This window comes from Phoenix dactylifera, chromosome 2 (genome assembly GCF_051530095.1).
Source record: "Phoenix dactylifera cultivar Ajwa chromosome 2, Ajwa_hap1_PhDact_Kaust_v1.1, whole genome shotgun sequence".
NCBI classification, from domain to species: domain Eukaryota; kingdom Viridiplantae; phylum Streptophyta; class Magnoliopsida; order Arecales; family Arecaceae; genus Phoenix; species Phoenix dactylifera.
Window position 1 is genome coordinate 34,934,296 of NC_143191.1, and position 22,610 is coordinate 34,956,905.

Sequence of the window (22,610 nt, forward strand, 5' to 3'; positions counted from 1 at the left end):
GAACTAGGTAGGAAGTAGGAACTTTGATCATGCCAGCTCGGATGCAACACTTGCTCGACTCAGTTGCCGACCTGTTATAGTGTCTCCAATTGTCTTTTTCTTCTTCTTTTTTTCGAGTTTTCTTATATGAGTCTAGTTTCAGCATTCTGATTGAGCCTTTACGCAACCTACAAACAAGTCCCCATATTCTATAAGCATAAACTCCATTAACTCACTTAGGAAATGGATTGAGCTGCCACGAGCCTAAGGTCAATCATTATGAACCGGGTGAAGTTTCAAATCGTCAGCATCATCTCCATATTCTCCTATCAAATTGTGGTGAAGTACAGGGCACAGCCTTTGACACCATCAAAGGATCAAGCTGATTATTACCGTCAGCTGCAACCTTCTACTGGAACTCTTGTCAAACTGGTTAGGTTTATCTTGGTTCAACAATGACTTGGCCTAAACAAACATATGAATCTATCTTGGTTCACTCGAATTTAATCCTCCTATTAACAGACTGCTTTGATTCGTGCGAACTAGAGCCAACTACCAATTGCCAAACCGATTGTGAGCAGTAGTTTCTACAAAGTATGGCCTAGTGGGGCAGGATCATGAAAGGGACGGGTTGGTGTTAGATCATCATCTCCTCTGCTGATCCGAATGATGTAAAGGACCACTGACATCAATGTGGAGGCCATTTAATCAACCACATCATCCCATCATGGCTTATGTAATGACTTTGCCAGCCCTCAACAATACAAAGGGCAGCTTTAGCAAGGAGAGGAGGGAGATCTTAGTGATGCCTGATGTGGTTGAACTCTGTGTTAAGTGGTCGATCTACCAGTGTCTCATCAAGTTAGTAGATTCATAAACTCAAGTTGTTGGGCGAGTTACAACTTACAAGGACAAATCCGGATTAAGTTAATGATTAGGTGATAATATAAGCCGGTAATGTCTTCTTATTGACTTATTATTAGTGTCGGAAACCACCATTTTGAGCAGTTTCAGTATGTTTAGGTAAGCTGAAAATCGATCAGTCTTAGACATTCAGTTAAACCAAAAAAAAAAAAATGATGTAAATCATAGGGCGCAAGCATGATGATAAACCACTAGATGACACGACCTCTTAATGACACAAACCGAGAAATGAACTGAGAATTTTCATATCATTAGGTGGTCATATCTTCCTCATAATTCAAGTGAGGTTATCCAGTCCCACCTAACCTACCAAACCCACTCACCAGTTCCCTTCCAATACATGCTATAAAAGGATTATAAAATAAGTAAATGATTGGTTTGCTATTAAAGAAGCAGTTGGATTTTGAAAGCTTCCGGCTATCATATTATGCAAAAGATATGAATATTGTTCGTATTAAATGCTGAAGCTATTCAATTATAATATATCGACTTGTCATCCCTGGAGAAACTGTCTAGATAAAGATGGGAAATATATAATTGCTTGCATATTAATGGTGACCATAACACCTGAAAAGAATACAAAGGTTCCAATGATTTGTCAGAAACTGTGAACTGGAGATGTGCCTTAATGTTCACATACCTCTCCTTGGAGGAGGCTGTGTGTCAAAGTTGGTGTATTCCCAAGTATTTGGACCTGATAATTTTCTTTAGATAGCTCTTCCCTCCTTTCTCTAAAAAAAGATTTACCAGTCATCAATTTTGTAATGGACAGTCATCTGAACCATTTGATTCTACCTGGTAAAGGGCTTTTTCAGGTATCAAAATCCTAAATACAGAGTAATGATGGTTCAAGCTTTTCTCTCCTTGAAGTCTGTAGACACTACCCAGTGCACCAGCATTTGGATTTGGCAAGGCGTAGAAAATGCGCTGAATTCTTTGATGGACAAGTGCCATTGCACACCTTCATATATAGAACATATAAAGAGAGATCAGAACAGATCCTAATGTGTGAATGCTGCAATTTAAGACATAGATATCAGAACATATACAAGGCAAAATATTCAAAGACAAACTCAGATAAAGGCTAGGAGCCAAAATAGTGTACTGGAATAAAAATTGGAAAAGAATCAGTTTGGACATGCATGACATGACCAGAGCGTTAATTTAGTTTTTAGAATAGAATTGTTTAGCATTCTTGGTACTCAATCATCCAATTCACATTTAAAGCCTCGGAGTAAAAGCAAGATATGGAAGAATCAAAGCATATTTCCAATCTTCATTTAAAAATTTAACAGAGGGGATCATACAGATACTGACGGGCAAATGTTCAATGAAATGATAATAAAGTCGTTACAATTTGTATATAAGTTCATGATATTTTGTCTGAAACACATTGATCTTGATGAAAAACAAAAAGATTTGACTGAAACTAACAGAAATCATTCACAGGCAATCGAAGACTATTGCTCAACAAGTGAACTGCAATATGCTTCATGCCAGATTACTGTATAAGCTTCAAAAAATGGATTGGGAACTTACATTGCACATGGCTCCCATACGAGGTAGATATCAAAACCAGTGCATAGATAAGGTCGCGTTGTTTCAGAAGACAAAGAATTGGTACCATCTTTGTTGACTAAGCTGTGCTCGTTCTGGAATATAATCAAATAAAATTGAGTCAACAAACAATATGGGAATCAACAAGTAAGTATGGAACACGAACAAAAAAAGGATCTGAGGCCTTAGACAGAATGCAGAAATATAACTAGAAATGCTGTCAGCCATTTACCTCCATAAACTATTGTGAAAAGTGAGTTCTAATGATGTTAGTAATGGTCCATATCAAGACATTACCAAATGTCATACATAAGATCAAGTGAAAAGATTAAAGCTCACTTTCAAAACCTGGGTCTTCTGTCGCTTTGCCAAACTGCTATCAGAAGCAAACTTTAAATCATGATCCAGAATAGACAGATTCTTTGAAGATCCTATGCTGGGGAATAGCTGCCTATCCCTTTCAGCAGCTTTTTCAATAGCAATAAGAGCAGCATGCCTCAAAGGATGCCAGGGATAGTTGTTTCCACACTGATGTTCAGAGTGTTGATGGTGTGGTCTTTGTTCTGCCCATCCCCAAGGGTTTAGACAAGAAACGCCAAAGTACAGGTCACTGCATTTATCAGGTGAGAAATTTGGAAATAACCGTTCTTTACTGCTTGCCAGTCCATCTGCATCAGATTGAGTGGAGGTGGTATTTGCCTCCCGTTCAATGCAACTGACAAGTTTTGAGCCAGTTTCATTTGTCAATGTAGACCTTGGGCATGTTTGGTCACAAGCACTTGCGATAATATGCCTACATGAAGGATCAACTATCACAGCAGCATTTACAACCTAATACATCAAAGAATTTAAGTTCCATGAAGTGCATTTAACATCAAATTGAACACAATATAAACAGAAAGAGCTACATGTTAGGTTCAGATGTACGAGTTCAAGTAAAATATCAAAAAAAAAAGAGATTGAACATGCTTAAATTTTGATTGCAAGAAGATATTCCTACAATACTATCAGCTTGGCAACTAATTGTAACTTTATTAATCAATAAAGCTCCACTTTCTTTACTTTTATATTAACATGAAAAATATGGCACAATGTAGTGACGACGTGAAGTGTTTATATAGGCAGTGTTTCTTCAATCGTCAGCTGAAAGCAAAAGTACCTGAATAAGTGAGTAATGTGAAAAATGGAGCTAGATATGGACATATAATGTGAGTCACAGAATGTGAGTTCAGTCACCATATTGAGAAAGCTAAAGTTGGATGCATGAGAAAATCAGGAAGGATAGGAGGGGATCTTGGTGCATATAGGAACACATAAATCAAGGAAAATATCATGGGTTGGCAACTGAAATATCAAGACTGTATATGGAACAAAAATTAGATGAAGTCCTTGCTAGAAGAGTTACTAGGCTTTATCCAATGGCTCATGTATTGAAAGGAAACGCTGATAATCCTGGATTATGTAGTGAGAGTAGTGAGAAAAGATATACAAATTGCACTCACAGAGGAAGATGAACTTGACAAAAGAATGAAATGCAAAAATAGATTTATATAGGTACAGCTAAACATTACATAAGCCCTATTTTTTAAAATTATGGTTATAAAAAGACACATCCAGTTAACAATTTTTCGAACATGAATGAAAAAACAAGGAAAAATCAATTAAAAAAAATAAAGATAAACCTGATAGAAGAATGTAAGAAGATGTTAAGTTTGAACAAAGAAATTTCCAAGTTCCCTGGAGAAGCATGACATATGAAACACAACCTCGAAAGCATCATATGATGAGGTACTATGCTAATATCAAAAGAAGTTCCAAAATTTCTAAGAAAAAAGTTTATGTTAATTGCATAAGCTTCTCCAAGGATGGTGTCCTAGAGGGAGAGTGAACACAACTTCAAAAACCTTCAAAGATCTTTCAAAGAAAAACATGTACCACACAATGCTCTACAAAGTCATTAAAAATAAAAAATTGAAAGCACGGCATTAGATGATTGGTACCATTTTAATTGTACAAAAATAGCTTAAATTTCTTGCATCTTCTCATATTGTATTCAGAACGTCAGAAAGGAATCAAATCTTCAAGCCAAGGAATCAAAATGGACCAATGCAGTAGAAGTGAGAAGCATTATATAAACATACCTTATCACCATGGTAGTGTGTTTTTGCTAAGTCGAACGCAACTTTCATGCATTTGAAGACATATTGTGATTCCTCTTCATTAAACCCAGTGACGCCATCAGCACTGCTATATTTGCAAAGAAGAAAAAATAAATACTGGACATTGATATATAGTTTTCTGTTATATTATATAAACTAAATTCTTCAAAAGTAATTGGTAAACAAGAATAAATGGCATTTATGCTTCCTTTCAGATCATGAAAGCCTAGCATCTGCGTCCATCCTAGAAGCCGAGCATAAAGTTGTGAGCTATCTTTTTCTCTTGGCTGGTTCTTTATTGTATCTCTTAATTTATCCACCGATCAACTTGTCATGCTTTTCCTATTTCTTTTCAAAATTTGTTGAAGACTAGCAATCTCATAACATCTGAAATGTAATTGCTGAGATTCCAATTCCCTGGATAAGTTCTTAAGATAATATCTACCAGCCCCTTAAAAGGATCATATAAAGGATATATCAACTATAATGTCACTAGTCAGAAGAAAAGGTTATAGTAGTCGAAGGCACCTAAAAAAAATAAGGACCTGCAGAAGAAATTGTCTTATCTTATATAGTTAGATGACCATGGAGTAATCAAGTAACCAGCATGCCAAGCATGCTGGCCCAACTCTTTTTTCTTCTGTGTACATTCTGACTCAAATATATGAAGGCCAAACTTGAGCTCAATAACAGAACTGCATGAAAGATACTCCCAATAAAGTCTTATAAATAACAAATAACCACTGTTATGGCAAAATCTTCTCTTTTAAACTATCACTCTAGCTACAGTATAAATATTCAAATGAGAAAACTTGGAAAGGAACTAATGTAATCTGGCCCATCTAAGAATTTACATAAATAATTGTTGGCAACTTAATTAGAAGACTTAATATAACAATTACAAACTTAGTTATAAGGCTTAATTTGTTAATGCATAATAAACAGGATTATTTATTATATCTTGTGAAGCTTAGTTATGATTACACATTTTTACCTGGTTATCCAAATTAAACATTCACCTAAATGAGAAATATTTTTAACCAGGATAATCCATAAGCGTTCTTCATAGCTTGATATCCTGCTTCTTCAGTAGAATAGATAACAATACATTACCTTTACTCTTCAATGTTCAATACAGTTGTTGAGAAATATAAAATATCACATTAAAGCAGCTTGTATAGTGCATGATGAACATTTTCTTCCCAGAGCTGTTTTAGGATTAGAAAGGTAAAGCTTTCAGCATCTTTACTTCAACAACTCTTTAATTTAAAATTACAATTAATTTTTTTTTTTTTTTGAGAAAACAGGAAGACCAGGCGTGTCTGTATAACACAAAAACCATGTACACAGAACCTGTGAAAGCAATGGCTACACTATAACTTAAACTAATGTTCATGATGCACAAGTATAGAAAGGAAAGAAGCAAACTTGGTTGATGGATGGTAGGATGTTGGCCAAAGTTTGCATTGTTCTTCCCATTCTTCTTTTGATGCAGCAGCATACCTCGCAACCTGGAAGCACTTTCCAACATCAATGCATGTAACTCTACTTGTTGTAGAGTTGATTCAACACTCAAATATCATAAAAGCAACACTTACAAAATACCATTCATAACTTAAAAAGCAACTGACTAGTAATTAGTTTTTTGTCGTATAATGTTACTTGTAATAATTAGAAGGAAATTCAGTGGTACAGATACCATAAAACCAGTTTTCCATGGTTTACTAGCAACTTGATAAAACCAACTTAGGAAAAGCTTCTGTAATTTCATTCTCTATCATCCAATTATAAATATCTATCTACACCTAAATAAACATCGCATTCCATTATTTCTAACTTCTTTTTTGCAAAGATTTTTTAATATTAATGGTTAAGTACCAAATAATCTGAAAACCTGAAATCTGAAAGACTTTAACCTTATAATTTAATCATTGCCTATTTTTTATGTGACACCAACTTTGGATTTTTAGAATTTGCAAGTGAAATCCGTCATTAGTTAGTAATTCAAATATAAAAACTAGGATTAGAAGGATTGCTCACTTTTGCATTGAAAGGACTCAACTGGTGGGCGTTTATAAGCTGAAGCACATCATTTGGTATGTCCTCCATGTGGTTTTCATTTTCACTGGAAAGACATAAAATCACTGACAATTCAATTTTTCCTGCCAAGAAAGCAAACTATCACCATAGCCTAGGACAACACCATTACCTTGAATCTTGAAAAAGCAAATCTCTTGTTTTCAAGTTGAGAAGACATAAGCACAATGCAGTCTTAATAATTCTTCCCTTATAAAAGTACATTATGTTACAAAGAGTTATAAGCTAGAAGCTGCAAAGCATGGTCACACATTTAGGCAAATTTTATCACAAAAAAGGAGTTCAGTGAAGATGACAAAATTTGCATGAAATAGGAAAACTCTCCTTCATTACAAGTAATCAACTTCAAAGAAAGAAGTAAAAAAAAAAAACTGGATAAATGGCAAATATAATGATTACCTAAAGATAAATCTGAAAGGAGCTGAGAAGTGAGACAGTTTTACCCATCACAACACGGTAAAGAATAGATTAGATTTTGATGATAAAGTACTTTTATCAAAAGGACAAGGTAGAGCTGTCAACTAAGCAAGCCATTCATAAGCATATGAGCCAATCTGAAAAGTCTGAGAACTGAACTCAAAATAGTTACAGGCCAAGCTTCAGATTTGTTCACCCTGCTCATTTTTGACTTGATTAAGTTTGATAGATAAATGCATAGATAGATATGACTCAGTCTTTCTTTTTTTAAATATATGTTTGTTCAATATCAATATTAATTTAATGGAAAAAGTACATCTAAGTCAGTAAATAACTCAGTTGTTAAATCAAGATCCAACAACAGAATTAGCAGAACGTACACTGTCTGGGGAGTCTACAACTCTCAAAAATCACTTGAACGAGCCATTTGGAACAACAGAGAATATACTTGAAAATAAGACAGCAAAGCTTAATCCTGGAAGTTAGTCTTGAGATTTGATCAGGCTTAGCTTGAGTTCCAAAACGTTACAACACTAAGTTGACCATTGTCTAGCTCACCCAATCTCAACTTGAAAACAACTCTCATACTCAGAAAACAGCCCTAATACTGAAAATACCTAAATGCACATATGAACAATTTCAATAGGGTGCTAGAAGCTCTGTCACTAGGCGAAATAGAAAGACAGGTAGAAAGGCAAAAATAAGGGAAGCTCAGGCAACGATCGTTAATTTGCATAAAAGATAAGGTGAGGGAGGCTAAAAAGGTCACGACTTGGTACTCGAGAAATGCAAATATTTCTTGGCCAAATTCACTGACATCTTCCTCTTAACATGTCACGGTATTTCTATAGCACCCTCCATAAAATCTAAAAATAACCCACCTGCTTCATTCACCAACAAGCAACAGTAGAACTGGATATAACACTTAGTAATATTTTGATGGGAAAAAATTGCACCTTCGACAGACCTCCTTCGGACCCGTTTCACATGGCGAAGATTCTCAAGGGGGCAAACCTGGTTCAGCTGCCTGCCCGATCCAAAAAATCAAGAACACCCATCACAAACAAAGCCCACAAATTCCAACTTACTAAATCAAGAAAAGGAACTTGCAAACTACAATAAACTTTGCTCTTCTAGCGATAGAAAAAAGAAAAGAAAATCCTTTTTTCATGAAGCAATCAATACAGGTGATAACATCTGCTGACCTCACAAGGCTGTTTGCAAGCTTCGGCTCAATATTAGAAGCTAACACATCAACTGAAATAGATATATATATATAAAAAAAATTAAGAAAACAAATCCCAAAAGAAAATTTACTTAAAAAGTCCAGCGAAAGGAGGAGGAGGAGAAGAAAAAGAAGAACGAAGAGATACCGGTGGACTGTTCGAAGGAAGATGTAGGCTTTGCGGGTATGTGAAGGATCTCCCACTGCATCGCTTATCTTCTTTCCTAGTTCTTGCCGGCCGGATTACCAGAAGAAAAGCTAGGGTTTTTTCGCGGAGGACGGGGCGAGAGACAAGACCGAGAGTTCAAGAAACTCGAGTTGGGGAGACGAACGGTCGGGCAGTGAGGGGCCTAAACTAGCGGGCCATCTTCGGTTCCGCGCACGGTCGGCGCTAACTCGGACCGGGCCGCACTCGCTCGGACCACGTTGGGTTTATATAAGGTTAGAGGGAAGGAAAAGGATCCCGTTTACAAACGAAAGAGCTCGGTGAGGAGTTCCAGTAGGGATGAGGTTTTTATTCGGCAAAATGTATAATATTTAAAAAAATATTTTTAGTATATTTAATTGATCATAAAAAAAATAATATATTTTAAAATAATTTATATTTGGTTGAGCATTAATTTTTTTGAAAAAATTATGTAAAATATATATTATGCTCTTAATAAAAAAAATTATCTATTCTATGATTTCTATCTAAAAATTTGAAGATATTTTTTTAAAAAAATCCTAATTTTCAACTTATATAAATATAATTTTTTCATGTTTCATATAATTTTTTTATAAAATATAAAAAATTTATTTCTATAAAAATATTACTTGTTTCAGGAGCCGGTTTTTTCCGGATTTTGCTGAAAAAAGAATAACTGAAGCAGCGTGGGAGGGAAACGTGGCTAGCCCCAGCGTTTGCTGAACATCACCGAGGCTAGGCCTGTTAACGAGCCGAGCCGAGCCCGAGCTTGGGGAGGCTTGGGCTCGGCTCGTTTCACAGAACTCGGGCTCGGGCTCGGGCTCGGGCTCGGTACCGAGCTTTGTATTGAGCTCGAGCTCGGGCTTGTTTGGTAAAAGAAAAGCTCGGGCTTGGGCTCGTAAAGCTCGTTTCGAGCTTGGGCCCGAGCCCCATAACAAAAATTCATATTAAATACCACAACAGTGAGACCTTTTACGAAACGTTACATCCTGTAGATGGTGATGATTATAGTCAGATCTGGGAACAGGGTGGTTCATTCAAACTAAAAGAATATATATTAGGATTTTTATAGTATTATTGGCCATGTGTCGCGACCCAATAGGAGGAGCCTAATACTGACCGAGGGATAATTACTGTTAGCCCTTGTCCTTTGCAAAAAAAGGGCACGAGTTACGGGGTTAGGTTGGCTTGCTGGGGGTGCAGGAGATGGGATGGTGCAGTGCTACAGCTGTGACGCTGTTAAGGGGGCGGCGACGTCTTTTCAAGGGGGTTTAATTGCTGCGGCTGAGTAACAGTGGCTGATTTTTTGCTTGAGGGAAGAGGAAAACTGGTCCTGTACGACATTCTGTATGGCAATGGGGTGTGGGCTTTTAAAAGCTGGCAAGTGCGGGTGAGGGGAGGGAAGAGGGAATAAAAAAAAAAAATAAGATTGAAGCAAATCCAAAGCACAGAGCCCGGCGTGCTCCGTGCTTGATAGCAGACAGCATTAAATCACGAGCTTGTTTGGGCTCGTGAGCTGTTCGGGCTCGAGCTCAGGCTCGAGCTCAAATTTAAACGAGCCTCATTTTAGGCTCGGGCTCGGGCTCGTTTGACTAACGAGCTGAGCTCGAGCCGGGCTTTTAACGGGCCGAGCCCGAGCCAAGCCCGAGTAGCTCGGCTCGTTAACAGGCCTAACCGAGGCTGATGCTTGACGAGCATTGGACGGTTGAAGGTGCATCTCGAGATATCGTGATTCGTGAACGATTGGTCGCATGTAGAATAATTTGTAGGCATATCAGCCGCTGGATCATTTTGGCTGATTTGGTGGTGGGCCCAGGCACCAAATCTTTCTGTTCACGGATTCCATCGTGCTCCGCGAGCAAGCGTTAGGCGTTCTTCAGAGCCGGAACGGGTACAAATTGGCTTCAAGATCCGTGTATGTATAGCCGATAGTACGATTCTTCCGAATCTTAAAGTCCACGTTGAAGCACCCGTTCTGTAGTTGCAACACTGTGTCGTCGTCGTGTCGGAGCTGATCCTCGCCTGCTGACGAGAGCTTCCACTCCCGCGGTATTGCTTTCTGACGAGCACCGGCTACTGACCTCCGACGGCTGAGATTCCTCCACGTGGCACCAATGGGAGGTCACTGCAGCTTGACAGCGATTCGCCGATGCCGACCCTTCTCCGCCCTTCCCTCCTCTCCTCCATTTCACTGCTGCTCCCCTCACCCATGCGCTCCATAGAAGAAGGAAAGATTCGGAGGAGGAGAGAGTAATATATGTTTACCAGATGAGTACCAGTCCCGATTTCTAGCTATCTTTTAGAATCATTTCTCAGTGCTAAATTTATGTTTACGGTCCTTTAATTCATGTAAAAATACCATTCTTGTAGGGAAAGAGATTAGTGCTGCGGCACCATAATCCTATTTCCTGCATTAGAATGATTCAAAGATGGAATTTTTCCACCCAAAGTGCCATCTTTTAGAGGACCAATGCTTTGATTTGCTTTCGAATCCTGAAAGATGACACCTTTTTTATTATGATCGCTGGTTTTCCCCTATATTGGGCGGCCAGTTCTCGTTCTTATAGCCGATGGATAGCGCACAGGGGGGCATCAACCACCTCCCTGCTGGCCCAGGGCATTCTCCTGTGCCGGCACCAAGGGGCCCGGACAAGGGGAAGAGGGACGAGTGGAGTGAGAGCGGTGTGTTGTGCTTGCTAGAGGTTTATGAGTCAAAGTGGCTCCTTCGGAACCGGGCGAAGCTGAAGGGGAGCGACTGGGAGGACATAGCACGCCAGGTGTCTGCTAGGTGCTCGGGAAGGAAGGCGCTTAAGACCCCCGCTCAGTGCAAGAATAAGATTGAGTCAATGAAAAAGAGGTACCGGGCAGAGTCGGCGGCTGCTCATGAACCAAAATCATGCTCTTCGTGGCAGTTCTATGCCCGTATGGATGGCTTGCTGAAGGGGCCCCCAGATTGCATGGCTCAGACTAAGTCCAATCATAATATCAACCTTCAAGCTTTGCCAAAGGTGGCGGCGGAGGTCGAAGTCGAGGGGCGCTTGAAGGATAGCAACCAAGATGATGCGTCAAACGCATTGCCAGTTGATGCTAATGCTGTCAACAAAGACAACGACAGTAAGAAAGAGAGTAAGGGTGATAGCGATGCGAGTGCCCCAAGAAACAAGGAGGCGAATGCCGAGGATGGGGCAGGGAAGGATGGGAATCCGTCCAAGAAGAGGAGGAAGGGATCAGGAGATGAGGTGGCAGATAGCATTAGGTTGCTGGCTCAATCGATTTTGAAAATTGAGCAGGCAAGGATAGAGATGTACAAGGATTCTGAAAGGATGAGGGTGGAGGCAGAGATTAAGCGTGGGGAAATGGAGCTCAAGAGGACAGAAATTATAGCAAAAACCCAGCTGCAGATTGTGAAGCTTCTCGCAAAGAAGTCTCGCGGGAGAAGCAATAAGAGTGAGGGCTCATCTTCAAGAATTGAACTCGATATGCTACCAAGGAGAGATGGAATGGTCAGTAATATCCTATGCTCCTTTCTTGATGGTTTTTAACTCTTTCAGCAGCTGTCCTCTTTCTAAATCAATGATAATTTAGGTTTTGGTTTTTTAAGTATTCTAGTGAGTTATGCAGTACAAAGCTTCCTTGTACTGCTGCTTTCAATGTTTTCCTTATTATGTATAATTTCTGCATTCCATCTATGTTCGAGGGGCTTGTCTAGAATCTTTGATATGAATTGTGAGAAGTAGCTTTCTCAGTTTGTACGATGCAAGTGATACAAGCATGTCAAGGTTGAGTTATAAGATGCCCTTTTGTGCATCGTTGCAATTCAACAAGGAAAGGGCTATAATCTTTATACATAGTTTACTGACAAAACAGAAGCAACAACAATAATCATTGTGACAATTACTTTTTGTACCATTAAATCAACAAGTTCTTCTTGAAAATTATTTTTTCGCTAGTTCTGATTACCAAATACCACTACTTTACTTTCACTATCCTAAAATAGTCTATTTTTTTGCTACACTTAGTTTGAGACTCTGAGTGCACCTGATAACTTTATCCTCATACGTAACCAAGAATGTTTACACAAAAAAGCATGAAGGTTGACTATGGATAGTCTCTTTGTTTTGCAGGGAGTTTGAGGACTGAGTTTTGTATCGTGCCTTATTTTCATCAACAGTTGCAAACTTTTATAAACTTTTATGAACTACTTTTCTGGGTTTGCTACTGCTTGCATTCGAAGTTTTTTTTTTTTAATTTATCTATATGGTTCTATGGTCATGCCTCTCTTTCTATCAGTATATCTAAAGGACTTTACATTAATATAACTTGATGACAGATTCACTAGTTTCTATGAGACACAGATGTTTTCCTGGTTGCATGAGTTTTTAATTAATTAACATGCTACTCCATATGAAATATGGCTTTGAGGTCTCCAGTGTATTCATGTTTATAGACCAACACATAATATCTCGGTATTGTTACTACAGGATTGCTTTTTAAAAGGAAGAGTTAGTAACAGGAAAGTATTGCCCATAACAAGGCAGCAAGCATGATAGAAAAAAGAGAGAACAGAAGAAGACCAAAATAAACAATTTGTAGAACCACATGTTGTCTAAGAGTTATCTTGGTGTGTGTGTGTATATATATATAATATGAACATGTGTGTCTATCAAAATAGGATTCTTGTTCATATACTAATGTTTGATTGATAATTCCTTACTAATATCCTTGTAAAGTTCCGTTACCCTGCCATATAAAAACAGCAGCATGAGCATGTGTTTCTTCAATTATTAGGAGAAGATTGAACAGTAAATAAAGCTCAACCTTCTATTATGCTTTACTAGAAGGGTGAAATTTTGTGCATGGCTTAGAAAAATGAGAAAGGGTTTGATGGCTTAGAGTCAACGATGGCCATAGTTGGGTTTCCTAGGGCTCAGACCTGAGGGCCCAAATAAATAAAGAATGCCAAGAGTATGAAATCAGCAACAGTGAGATAGTATTTAGAAAGCTTGAATTTTGAGTTCATGTCCCCTGATAGAAAGAGAACTTGTGCAGCAGCTGCTTGGACAAAATGCAATATGTCATTACAGCTTTTATGGGAACTTGGTACATCAGCGAAGGCTCATTCTATATTAGCTGAACAAACAATACATGGAGGATTATATAGGAAAAAAGAATGCAAAAAGTAAGTACATTGAATTTGTTTGTGTTTGTAATGTATATGCATTATTATAAGCTGCTACAGATTTTCTCTTTAAGGCTGCCCAAACACATCTCAGTTTGTATGCCAGGAGTTCGCAATGAGAGAGATTGATTGATGGCCATAAGACATTTCAATAATTTGGTTGATGTGGAAGGGAGGATGTAAGAGGACAAGCAGATAAGATGGGACCATGGAATTTATTCTAAACGGTGTGTTGAGCTGATACTGAAGAACACATAATCATAAAAGAGAAGTCACAAGCACTAGAAAGGCATGAAGCAAAAGCTCAAATGTGTGATCTCTATGATAACATAGGTCTGTTAGCAAGCTAAGATGTTCCAAGAGGAAACTTCATGGAAAATGTCCTTCAACAACAAGGACGCATACTATGATAAGGGCCATTGTTTCAAAACGGGATCCTGCTTTGAATAAAGCCAGAAGAGGTGGGTTGCAAAGTCAAAGTTAGTAGATGTTGAAATAGACTATGTTTTGAAGAGTGAAGCAGCATGTCAAGTTGCAAGGAAATGACAGTTTAATATGCAGTCAGGATTTGTTGATGGGAAACAGGTTGTTAAATAAAGGCATGCGTGGTAAAAATGGCATTTTAATCTCATGGCATGGTTCGTGATTTGATTGAGGATGTAGGTAAGAAAATGAAACTAGCATGCATGGAAAAAATGTGGTAAATCTCTCTAGTACTTGACACAGGCATGCAGTGTCTGAAATTATAAGCTATGTTGTAGACAACTGAGGTGAAGCTGATTTTTCCAGCCACCGATGGTAAAGATCCACTTAACAACAATCAGCTCTGTTGAACAAAGGCAAGATACGTTGAGCAACAAAATTAACACTGTAAATGGTTATCATAAGCTAATGGTAGATAACTGAAGCTAAGCAGGTGCCATGAGAAATTCCAATCTTGAGGAAGAAATGCGAGAAAGGATGTACAGCACATAGCAAGCTGAATTGAAAGGTCAAGGTAATGGATGGCATGCTGAATGGGCTGTGAAGCAATAACCTGAAGCAAATAACTTCGGGAATAGCAAATATTATGCAGACTTGCTTGAGGTACGCTACATTATGAAATATGCATATGGAATCAACTTATTATGGTTTTTTTAAGTCCAATCCTTCATCTCATCACTCATACTCTTATGAAGCCTGAATTCAGTGTTGCGGGAAACACATCATTTTAATATTCTTTGTATTTGAAATTCAAGTTTTAGTTCCTAGAACATGTCCTATGAGCTCAATAGACAACCAAAAGTGGCTCCACATTCAAGAGATAGAATGACGAAGCTGTATATCTCAATCACTTGGCTGCCCGATGGTAATGAAACTGGGCTAAAAGCATTTCATTTAGGCTTAGATTCGGCGAGCCAAGAATGAGAATCAACAAAAGAAAGTTCAAGATAAGCTTTTAGATAATCGTGAACTCAAGATAATCTTGTGATTTTACCTAAAGAACACTGAATAAAGAGTGTTGTTTGGGCATCTTTAGAAAATTTAATACAGACATACATATGTATACATGTATGTGTATGTATCAGAGTGCGTCACATGTAGAATTGAGAAGGTATATGAGTAAATTTCATAGTCCAAACTTTCTTCCTTCCTCTCAACTTACATGTTTATTGCATTTATCTATTAAACCAAACATGTACCTCCTAATTTCAATTTTTGTTTTTTTGGGCAATATGAAATGATAGGCTCCTGATTTTGGACGTAAAAGCCCACAATAACACCCTAAGAAATGAATGGAAGTTTGAAGAGAAGAGTAGAGGTCTTTTCATTGAAATGATGAGCCAGGACATCTGGCAAAGTACCAAACCATCAATTTGCAAGGGGAAAAAGGTGTAGGAGATCCATTCAACCAGTAATTCAGGGTAAGTAGGTGAACCTGAGTCAGATTAAGCTGGTTCAGAAAAGTGTCAATTAACCCGGATAATGTGGAATATGGGGGAAAACGATATGACGCTCGCTGTAGATTTCTGGCTCCTGTGAACCCAAATGTTTTCTGAGATCTATATTATAAAAAAAACACTAAGCACTATATACCAAAACAGAGGTGTTTTAATCAGTAGATAAGCAGTAGTCTAGCGATTAGATATGAGACCAAGAATTCTAGCTCTTTCAATGAAAACCAATAAAAATTCACGACCTGACACGAAATGCAAACTTGCAAAGAAGATGAAAACTGATTTTTCCGGTGCAAATGACAAATGGTTGGCAGATTAAACATAATGCTTTCGAAGTTGCTTTAATGCATACGCTCTAATACCATGGAACTTAAGGAGCAACTGCAATATCTTGTTTTTCATTTTGATGATATATTAACAATGACCAAGGATAAAGAACTCTATTTGCCAGACAAAACATCACACTTGATGGAGCAAGTTTTTCTTGTATGAATTCTAGCTAATAAAGTTCTTGTGCAGACTCAGAAATAAGGAAAAGAGAATAGCAAATGCATGTGCTGTATTTTTATATGCACTCGATACACTTTTCTGCTAGCTCTTGTAATAGAAATAAATGTTGAAATTGGAAGTGAATCTAAATATAAATTGGTGGGACAGGACATAATAAATACAGTTGTTGAATTGCTCAAAATGAGATATTATGTGTTTCTTACATGATTATGTTATGGCATATGCAACATTCAAGATTTGTATTCTTTAATTCTTAATTTATTTTAGGACCTTATCTTGTACCTTGTCATTCTTTTTGCGACCTAATAGGTCTTCTGTACTACGAAAGATTCGTCCTTTCGTATGCACTGCTTCTTCCCAGCTTTCAGTGCAAAGCTTTTCTTGCTTCCTATCTCAATACAGAGGTTGTCCATGCCTATGGCTATGGTATTGAACATGGGTGCACTGAGGTTCCCCATTCTTTAAAATCATTATTTCACCTTTAGATGCAGCTTGTTCATGGACTTGGACTGCATTTATGAGCATGTGATTTTGCTGAACCTTGATCTTTGAGATCAACAAGTGAAAAATTTGTGTCCACTCCTTTTCAGATCAAACGAGTTGTGAACATTATCTTGATTCTGTTAGCTTGAAGAACTCCTTGATTCTCTATTTGTGCCATAGGTTTGTTGAATCTCTTCTATATTGTATGAAGAACTATACACTCATCGGTCTGATGTGGAAATGGTGACATGGGGTGCGAATATGTTTCAGGATGATTAGCTGCATGGAGTGGATTATTTTCAAAGCAAAGGTTCATATCACGTCATTCTCTGAAGCACTAATATCCATCGATCCAATCTCCAAAATTCGTATGCTGTATCCACCAATGTATCAATCAGTGTGTACCATCAATAATTCCAAAACTGAGGGAGAATTTGCCTCCCCTCAAAAGGGATCTCAATTGGAGCCATGAGTTGAATAATTAATATAATGGGAGCTAACCCTCAATTGCTGAGAACTTTTTTTTTGGCTCTCAAGAAATGCAGGTAATTGGGGTTCACATCTACAGTCACTTATTGTTGTACAATTTTATGTATCTTGAGAAAACAATGGCAGGTACCTGTTTACTTTATTATGTCCCTTGATTTAGTATTGATCACCTGTTACTGTCCCTTTGTGTAGTGGTTGTTGCAGAAATCTCTCTCTTACTTCTAAAGAAGTGTTCTTCTAAAGAAATAAATAGATAAATACATAACTTGGGCCACTCATGGGCATGCAGATTAATTTCTACTTTACAATTTGTGATCGTGAGAAACAACTATTACTCTGCCCTCAGATTATTGCCCATTTCAGATCAGTTGATTCCAAGAACCGTGCGGCACTCATAATTCCAAGCCTTAAACTTCTGCGTGAACACAGGCGCAAACGATTCCCCCTTATGAGTTGTTGTCTTCCTCTAGTCAGCATTTTGCCTCTCTAGCTTTGTCTCTCCTAGTTTCAAGATAAATTCACCTGATGCAAAACGAAATCATACAATGTTTGCTCTCATAAAATATTCACCATGGCTTAATTAGCATCAGAAAATGATCAACTTAAACCAAAGCTGCAATCTTGAAGCTTCATGCCAAGCTGAGGATCAGATGTTTCCAAGGTAGGACAAATGTCACTGTATTGGATCAGATGTACCGCACAGAGGCCAAATGACAAGGAATTAACTAACGTGATCTAGTGTCAAGCATCTAAGCTTCATCGGTTTGCTCAAAATCATGTTGTGCCTGCAACTAAAGACGGGAGCAACGACTTTATCTGCTGCTGTCCTGCGACTGAAGTCGTATTTCACCCGCTTGTAGCATCGCCATTAGCAAAATCTAACACGAAATCTCGTTAACAACTTTCTCGTGTCCTCATCCGCGTGACTGGCAACTTTCTCGTGTACTAAATTTGCTCTCATCTTTTTTGTCTTTTAGTTAGAGCGAGCGACTTGGAGGCCGGTACCTCATCAAACCAATGGACACCTTAAACCGTTCCCTTTGCCCACTGAAAATTAGAAAACCGGTGGCGCGTGTCGGCAAACCCGTTGACTCGGTCTACAAGCACCTCTCTCGTCCTGCTCCCTCCCCCGCACCGCCTATCAGGAACCATCCATCACGATCAAAACCATCTAAAATGTCTCCACGCTGCAATCAACGCCCCTGATCGAGAAATGCTTTTAATTAAATTACTCCACCGGAGGCAGTCAAAATTAAAATTCCTCGATTCCCAGAATATCCCGAACCTTAGAGGCCGGGACGGCTCCATTTCTTCCTCTATCTTGCTTTTCTTCCTCCTCATCCTTTCCGTCGTCCCGTAACCATGCCGCGATTCGATCGCGACCGTTCGATCAGTGCTCCCCCGTCCGTCGCGATGCACCCGCACCAGGCGCCGGCGAAGCCCAAGGGGGGCGCCCGCGTCCTCTCCTTCGTCCTCCAGGCCATCGTCATGGCGGTGGCCCTCGCCCTTTTCTTCCTCTTCGCCGGCGTCGCCGCCGTCGTCCTCCTCCACCTCTGCGTCGCCGGCCGCGCGCTCCGCCGCCGGCGCCTCCAGTCCCGGAGCCTCCACCCTGCCGATTCCGCCGCCCCCGTCGCGGAGCCTTCCGGCCTCTCCCCCGCCGACTTGAGGAAGATCCGGTGCTTCGAGTACGGCGGCGGCTCGGCCTCGTTGCCGTGGCCGCCGGACTGCGCCGTGTGCCTGGAGGGGTTCCGGAAGGGGGAGCGGTGCCGCGCCCTCCCAGGATGCGGGCATGCGTTCCACGCCCCGTGCATCGACCGATGGCTGGTGAGGTCGCCGGCGTGCCCGATCTGCCGCAGGGGGGTCGCCGCCGCCGCGGTGGTGCCGGATCGGATGATCCGGCGGCCTGTGGGATGGGCTTGATCTGTGGATCTCCTGTAAGTTATCTCGGTTTCTTGTTAGGGTTCGTGTACGTGTACAAAAGACGTCTCCTTTTCATCAATCTAGCTATCTTCTTCTTCTTCATTTATTTCTGGCTTTGGTATTTTGATTCTCTTTGGTTGGAAACTACAGTCAATGGAGAGCAATAACCATTGAGAATAGAGAAGTATAAGAAAATAAAGTACTTTTACGGTTTTACCAAAGGACAAGGCACTTTGTTTGTTCAAGTTTCAGAAAGAAATGGAAAAGAATTTATTTATTGGTGGTCGAATAAGTGATGTTATTGCGAGCAGTTGGCAAGAAGGAAAAATGGTATAGCTTCAGATTCAGAAAAGGTGGTTGAGGCCCATTCAGGATGGTTCATTGGGCATTCTTTTTGTTAATGCACAGTAAGAAATTAAATATAATAATTTGAAATATTTAGAGGCAACTGCTAATATTGGTCATATATCCTAGTGTAGCAGCACGTTAGAGGAAGACATGGAATAACCTAAGTTATAGTAGGATAAGTCATATAGCAGCATTTTTATAATGCTAGTGAAGAGAAATATATGTCTATAATTTAGTTGTTTAGATTTTAGATGTGTTGAGTATTGAAAATGACTTGCATCTGAGGTAGTTGTATTGGTTTTGGTGGTTAAGAATTTGTGTTAAATGCATGATAGCAAAATAGTAGGAAAAGATGTTGGCTGTAAGAAACCATTGGGGCAGAGTTTGATCTACCACAAAAAATGAAACAGTAAAATGTGATTATTGGTGGAGCTTATTGTTGTTGATCAGCAACTGCTAAAATGTGATATTTTTTTTTTTTTAATTTTTGTTGCTATAGGATTCTCTCCAACTATTTTGTGATTTGAATCTCTTGACATTTCAGAGTATGTAAATATAAAACAGCCAGAGGAGTGTAAGATTTGGTTGGTGCGTTAAATGCTCCTTTAACTGATCGAGGTCTAATTGTTATTGGTTAAGGTTCTACCACAAAAAATGAAACAGTAAAATTTGATTATTGGTGGAGCTTATTCTTGCTAATTGGCAACTGCTAAAATGTGATAGTTTTATTTTTTTTTTTTAATTTTTTCTGCTATTGGACTCTCTCTAGCTATTTCATGATTTAGATCTCTTGAGATTTCAGAGTTTGAAAATATAGAAACAGCCAGAGGAGTGTAAGATTTGGTTGGTGGGTCAAATGCTCCTTTAACTGATTTAGGTCTAATTGTTATGTTTAAGGATATAAGACACATCTTTGGGAAGCATATAAAAATTGTCAAAATATGGAGGGAAATGCAGTGGCTGTTAGATGGTTAAATGATATTATACATCATAACTTTGACACCCGTAGGAATTAAGTGCAACATGAACAAGTCATGATTGTTTCCCTAAAACAGAGAAATCCTTGTCTTAAACGTTATTCCCCCATTACTTTGTCATCGCAAACATAAACCCTTTTCTTCTAGGTGTAGTTACAAACATAACTCAAATTTGATATTATTATAATCAAACCGTTCTTGATCGAAGTTCATTTCTTTCTTTTCTTAGGTATGCCATGTCCATTGGACAACTTCTGGGAGCTCATGGCCATGCACGAACAGTATTCTGCTACTAATTACAGTAATTATGACACATCAATGACTACTATGCACCATCACCTGTCAATAGAAGAAGAAGATGTGGCATTTGATGTAGGTGGGAAACTTAGTCAGAAATGTTGGACTAGATTTAGAAAGTTGGCATACAAATCCTGAAGTACTTATGCAAAATCTTTGATGGCAAGGATTTTTATCTCTAATACCAGGAACAAAAAAAAAAAAAAGAAAAACAAAAAGCTGGATCATTTGCCCAGTATATGCATTTATGAGGTTGAATCTGAATGAAAAAGGAGGACAAAGAAGTGCATGGAATTTGGCGAACACAATACATGGAATTTGCTTTGGTGGCACACTTCTTATCTCTGCTATTAAGTTTATGGCTACTCCACCATGAGAAATAGAAGAATAAAAAATTACTTGAGAAAAGTAGGGGTATTTTCCCCCTATCTCTCCCTTTCTCCTTTCATATTCTCTTTTGCTCTGTCATATTCTCTTTTATCCTTACATGAAGGCAGGGCATGTTGTCTTCCATTTACATTTGTTGGATGTATTGTTTGTGGATTCGATTACTGGGCTTTGTCCTGGAATTCAATCTGAAGAACGTTTTATTCTGGTCATGTTTGATTCTGTGAATTCTATCTATCAACGGTCAGCCGTGCATTTACGTGTGGAGGCTCAGTTAATCTCATGAAATTTATGTGTGTGGACAATCCTGTTAGGTAGAAATTTAAATTATCTCATGAAATTTATCTGCATGGAGAATCATGTTAAGCAGAAAATTAAATTGGTGAGCGCATCTGTGCTCCTCTCCTTCATGATTAAGGAAATTTATCTGTGTGGAGAATCATGTTAATCCGAAAATTAAATTATCTCATGAAATTTATCTGTGTGGAGAATCATGTTAAGCAGAAAGTTTAATTTGCGAGTGCTTCTATGCTCCTCTGCTTGTTTTTGGTTTGGTTATACTCTTTTCTTTAAATTTGTTTAAAACTATGTGCTAATGTTTGTAAGAAATATAGCAAACGTTTCAGATTTCAAGTTTGTGTTCAGGGAATTATCATGGATGGGCAGAGTTACATAACTTTTACTTATGACAGGCTTCCATGTGTTGGAAATGGAATAAAAGTTATCACTCTTTCTAACTTGTACTGTTATCTGTGGGCCGGAACTGGAGAAAGAATATCCAAACGATGGAATATGTTTATCTGTTGACCTAGCTCTTTCAGTTCCGTTTTCAGTACACCTAGTAACAGGCAACTCCAAAGGTCAGGTCAGGTTAAACGAGTTAGGCCAATTTTTTAACAATTTAAATAGATTTAAACATGTTAAAAAGGTTAAGCATGTCGGATTAAATATAAGTTAAGTATGTTTTAAACAGTTAAAACAGGTTAAATATATCAGATCATAATTCGATCTAATTATCAAATAGATTAAATAGGTTAATCCAATTCATTTAATAAACATATTTAGGTAGGATGTTTTATTTACGATTCAAATTTATTTATGTCAAATCTAAATTTGCTTGAAGCAGGTCATTCTTAGGTAGGTTGGGTCCAAAATTACCACTTTTAGCCTGAGCAAGTTTCGGTCACATGGCATGCCGTCGGTATTCGATGATGCATTTTGGCAACAAAATGCCACAGCAGTTGTTGCATATGCTTTGAGCGAATGCTTGGCGAGGGTCTTAGCTATTGGAGGCAAATGTATCTCCCTCTTTTTTGTGGGGTTATAATATTGGACTGCCAAATTTGTGTGTGGAGGTAAACTTCCCCGTTCATTTATTGTCACCAGTGCCCGGGACAAGGATTCCTGCCTTTTTATACATGGTGGCCCCAAATTTGCAAATGGGTCGGATTGACTCATAATCTGACCTGCTTAGATCGGACCTGATCCATTTTGGAAGACGGTTAGGTTTTAAAATTAGACATGTTTCATTTTTTGGA

General features: G+C 38.6%; 3 protein-coding genes across 22 annotated transcripts; 2 read left to right on the forward strand and 1 right to left on the reverse strand.

Moving 5' to 3' along the window:
* Positions 1 to 1,420: 1,420 nt before the first annotated feature.
* Positions 1,421 to 8,736, reverse strand: EMB2820 (Cytidine/deoxycytidylate deaminase family protein). 13 transcript variants are annotated; one of them, XM_008783840.6, is made up of 9 exons: positions 8,507 to 8,717; positions 8,339 to 8,390; positions 8,090 to 8,160; positions 6,660 to 6,781; positions 6,048 to 6,130; positions 4,602 to 4,704; positions 2,800 to 3,291; positions 2,443 to 2,555; positions 1,421 to 1,864 (listed from the first exon to the last, which is right to left on the reverse strand). In XM_008783840.6, the coding sequence occupies exons 1-9, from the start codon at positions 8,565 to 8,567 to the stop codon at positions 1,657 to 1,659; spliced, it is 1,305 nt and encodes a 434-aa protein (XP_008782062.1). In that variant the 5' UTR covers positions 8,568 to 8,717; the 3' UTR covers positions 1,421 to 1,656. The 13 variants fall into 13 exon arrangements, with proteins under 13 accessions (XP_008782062.1, XP_008782060.1, XP_088572281.1 ...); XM_008783838.6 differs by having other exon boundaries at positions 4,602 to 4,707; XM_088716155.2 differs by lacking the exon at positions 8,339 to 8,390 and adding an exon at positions 6,829 to 6,948 and having other exon boundaries at positions 4,602 to 4,707; positions 6,660 to 6,744; positions 8,507 to 8,703.
* A 1,851-nt stretch (positions 8,737 to 10,587) lies between these two features.
* On the forward strand, positions 10,588 to 17,324 carry LOC103701682 (uncharacterized). Of its 8 annotated transcripts, XR_005512881.2 has the most exons (5): positions 10,979 to 12,048; positions 13,595 to 13,724; positions 13,831 to 14,810; positions 16,762 to 16,834; positions 16,925 to 17,324. XR_005512881.2 is itself a non-coding variant. In XM_039129099.2 (3 exons), the coding sequence occupies exons 1-2, from the start codon at positions 11,116 to 11,118 to the stop codon at positions 16,801 to 16,803; spliced, it is 975 nt and encodes a 324-aa protein (XP_038985027.1). In that variant the 5' UTR covers positions 10,736 to 11,115; the 3' UTR covers positions 16,804 to 16,834; positions 16,925 to 17,324. The 8 variants fall into 8 exon arrangements, 3 of the variants coding, with proteins under 3 accessions (XP_038985029.1, XP_038985027.1, XP_038985032.1); XR_015975377.1 differs by lacking the exon at positions 13,595 to 13,724 and having other exon boundaries at positions 10,736 to 12,048; positions 16,925 to 17,171; XR_015975376.1 differs by lacking the exon at positions 16,762 to 16,834 and having other exon boundaries at positions 10,751 to 12,048; positions 13,598 to 13,724; positions 13,819 to 14,810.
* Positions 17,325 to 18,199: 875 nt separating this feature from the next.
* Positions 18,200 to 20,869, forward strand: LOC148714777 (RING-H2 finger protein ATL56-like). Its single transcript, XM_008783847.5, has 2 exons — positions 18,200 to 19,077; positions 20,618 to 20,869. Exon 1 carries the CDS (start codon positions 18,506 to 18,508, stop codon positions 19,061 to 19,063), a length of 558 nt encoding a protein of 185 aa, XP_008782069.1. The 5' UTR covers positions 18,200 to 18,505; the 3' UTR covers positions 19,064 to 19,077; positions 20,618 to 20,869.
* The last annotated feature ends 1,741 nt before the right edge of the window (positions 20,870 to 22,610 follow it).

What these genes read in the sequence shown, in the direction of transcription:
- EMB2820 (XM_008783838.6), bottom strand. Translation starts at nt 8,567, where the DNA reads ATGCAGTGGGAGATCCTTCACATACCCGCAAAGCCTACATCTTCCTTC. An exon ending in TGAGTCCTTTCAATGCAAAA is followed by an intron (nt 6,131 to 6,659) that starts GTGAGCAATCCT and finishes AAGTGCTTCCAG; the next exon opens with GTTGCGAGGTATGCTGCTGC. An exon ending in TCCTACCATCCATCAACCAA is followed by an intron (nt 4,708 to 6,047) that starts GTTTGCTTCTTT and finishes TTGCAAATATAG; the next exon opens with CAGTGCTGATGGCGTCACTG.
- LOC103701682 (XM_039129099.2), top strand. Translation starts at nt 11,116, where the DNA reads ATGGATAGCGCACAGGGGGGCATCAACCACCTCCCTGCTGGCCCAGGG. An exon ending in TACCAAGGAGAGATGGAATG is followed by an intron (nt 12,049 to 16,761) that starts GTCAGTAATATC and finishes ACTCCTTTTCAG; the next exon opens with ATCAAACGAGTTGTGAACAT.
- LOC148714777 (XM_008783847.5), top strand. Translation starts at nt 18,506, where the DNA reads ATGCCGCGATTCGATCGCGACCGTTCGATCAGTGCTCCCCCGTCCGTC.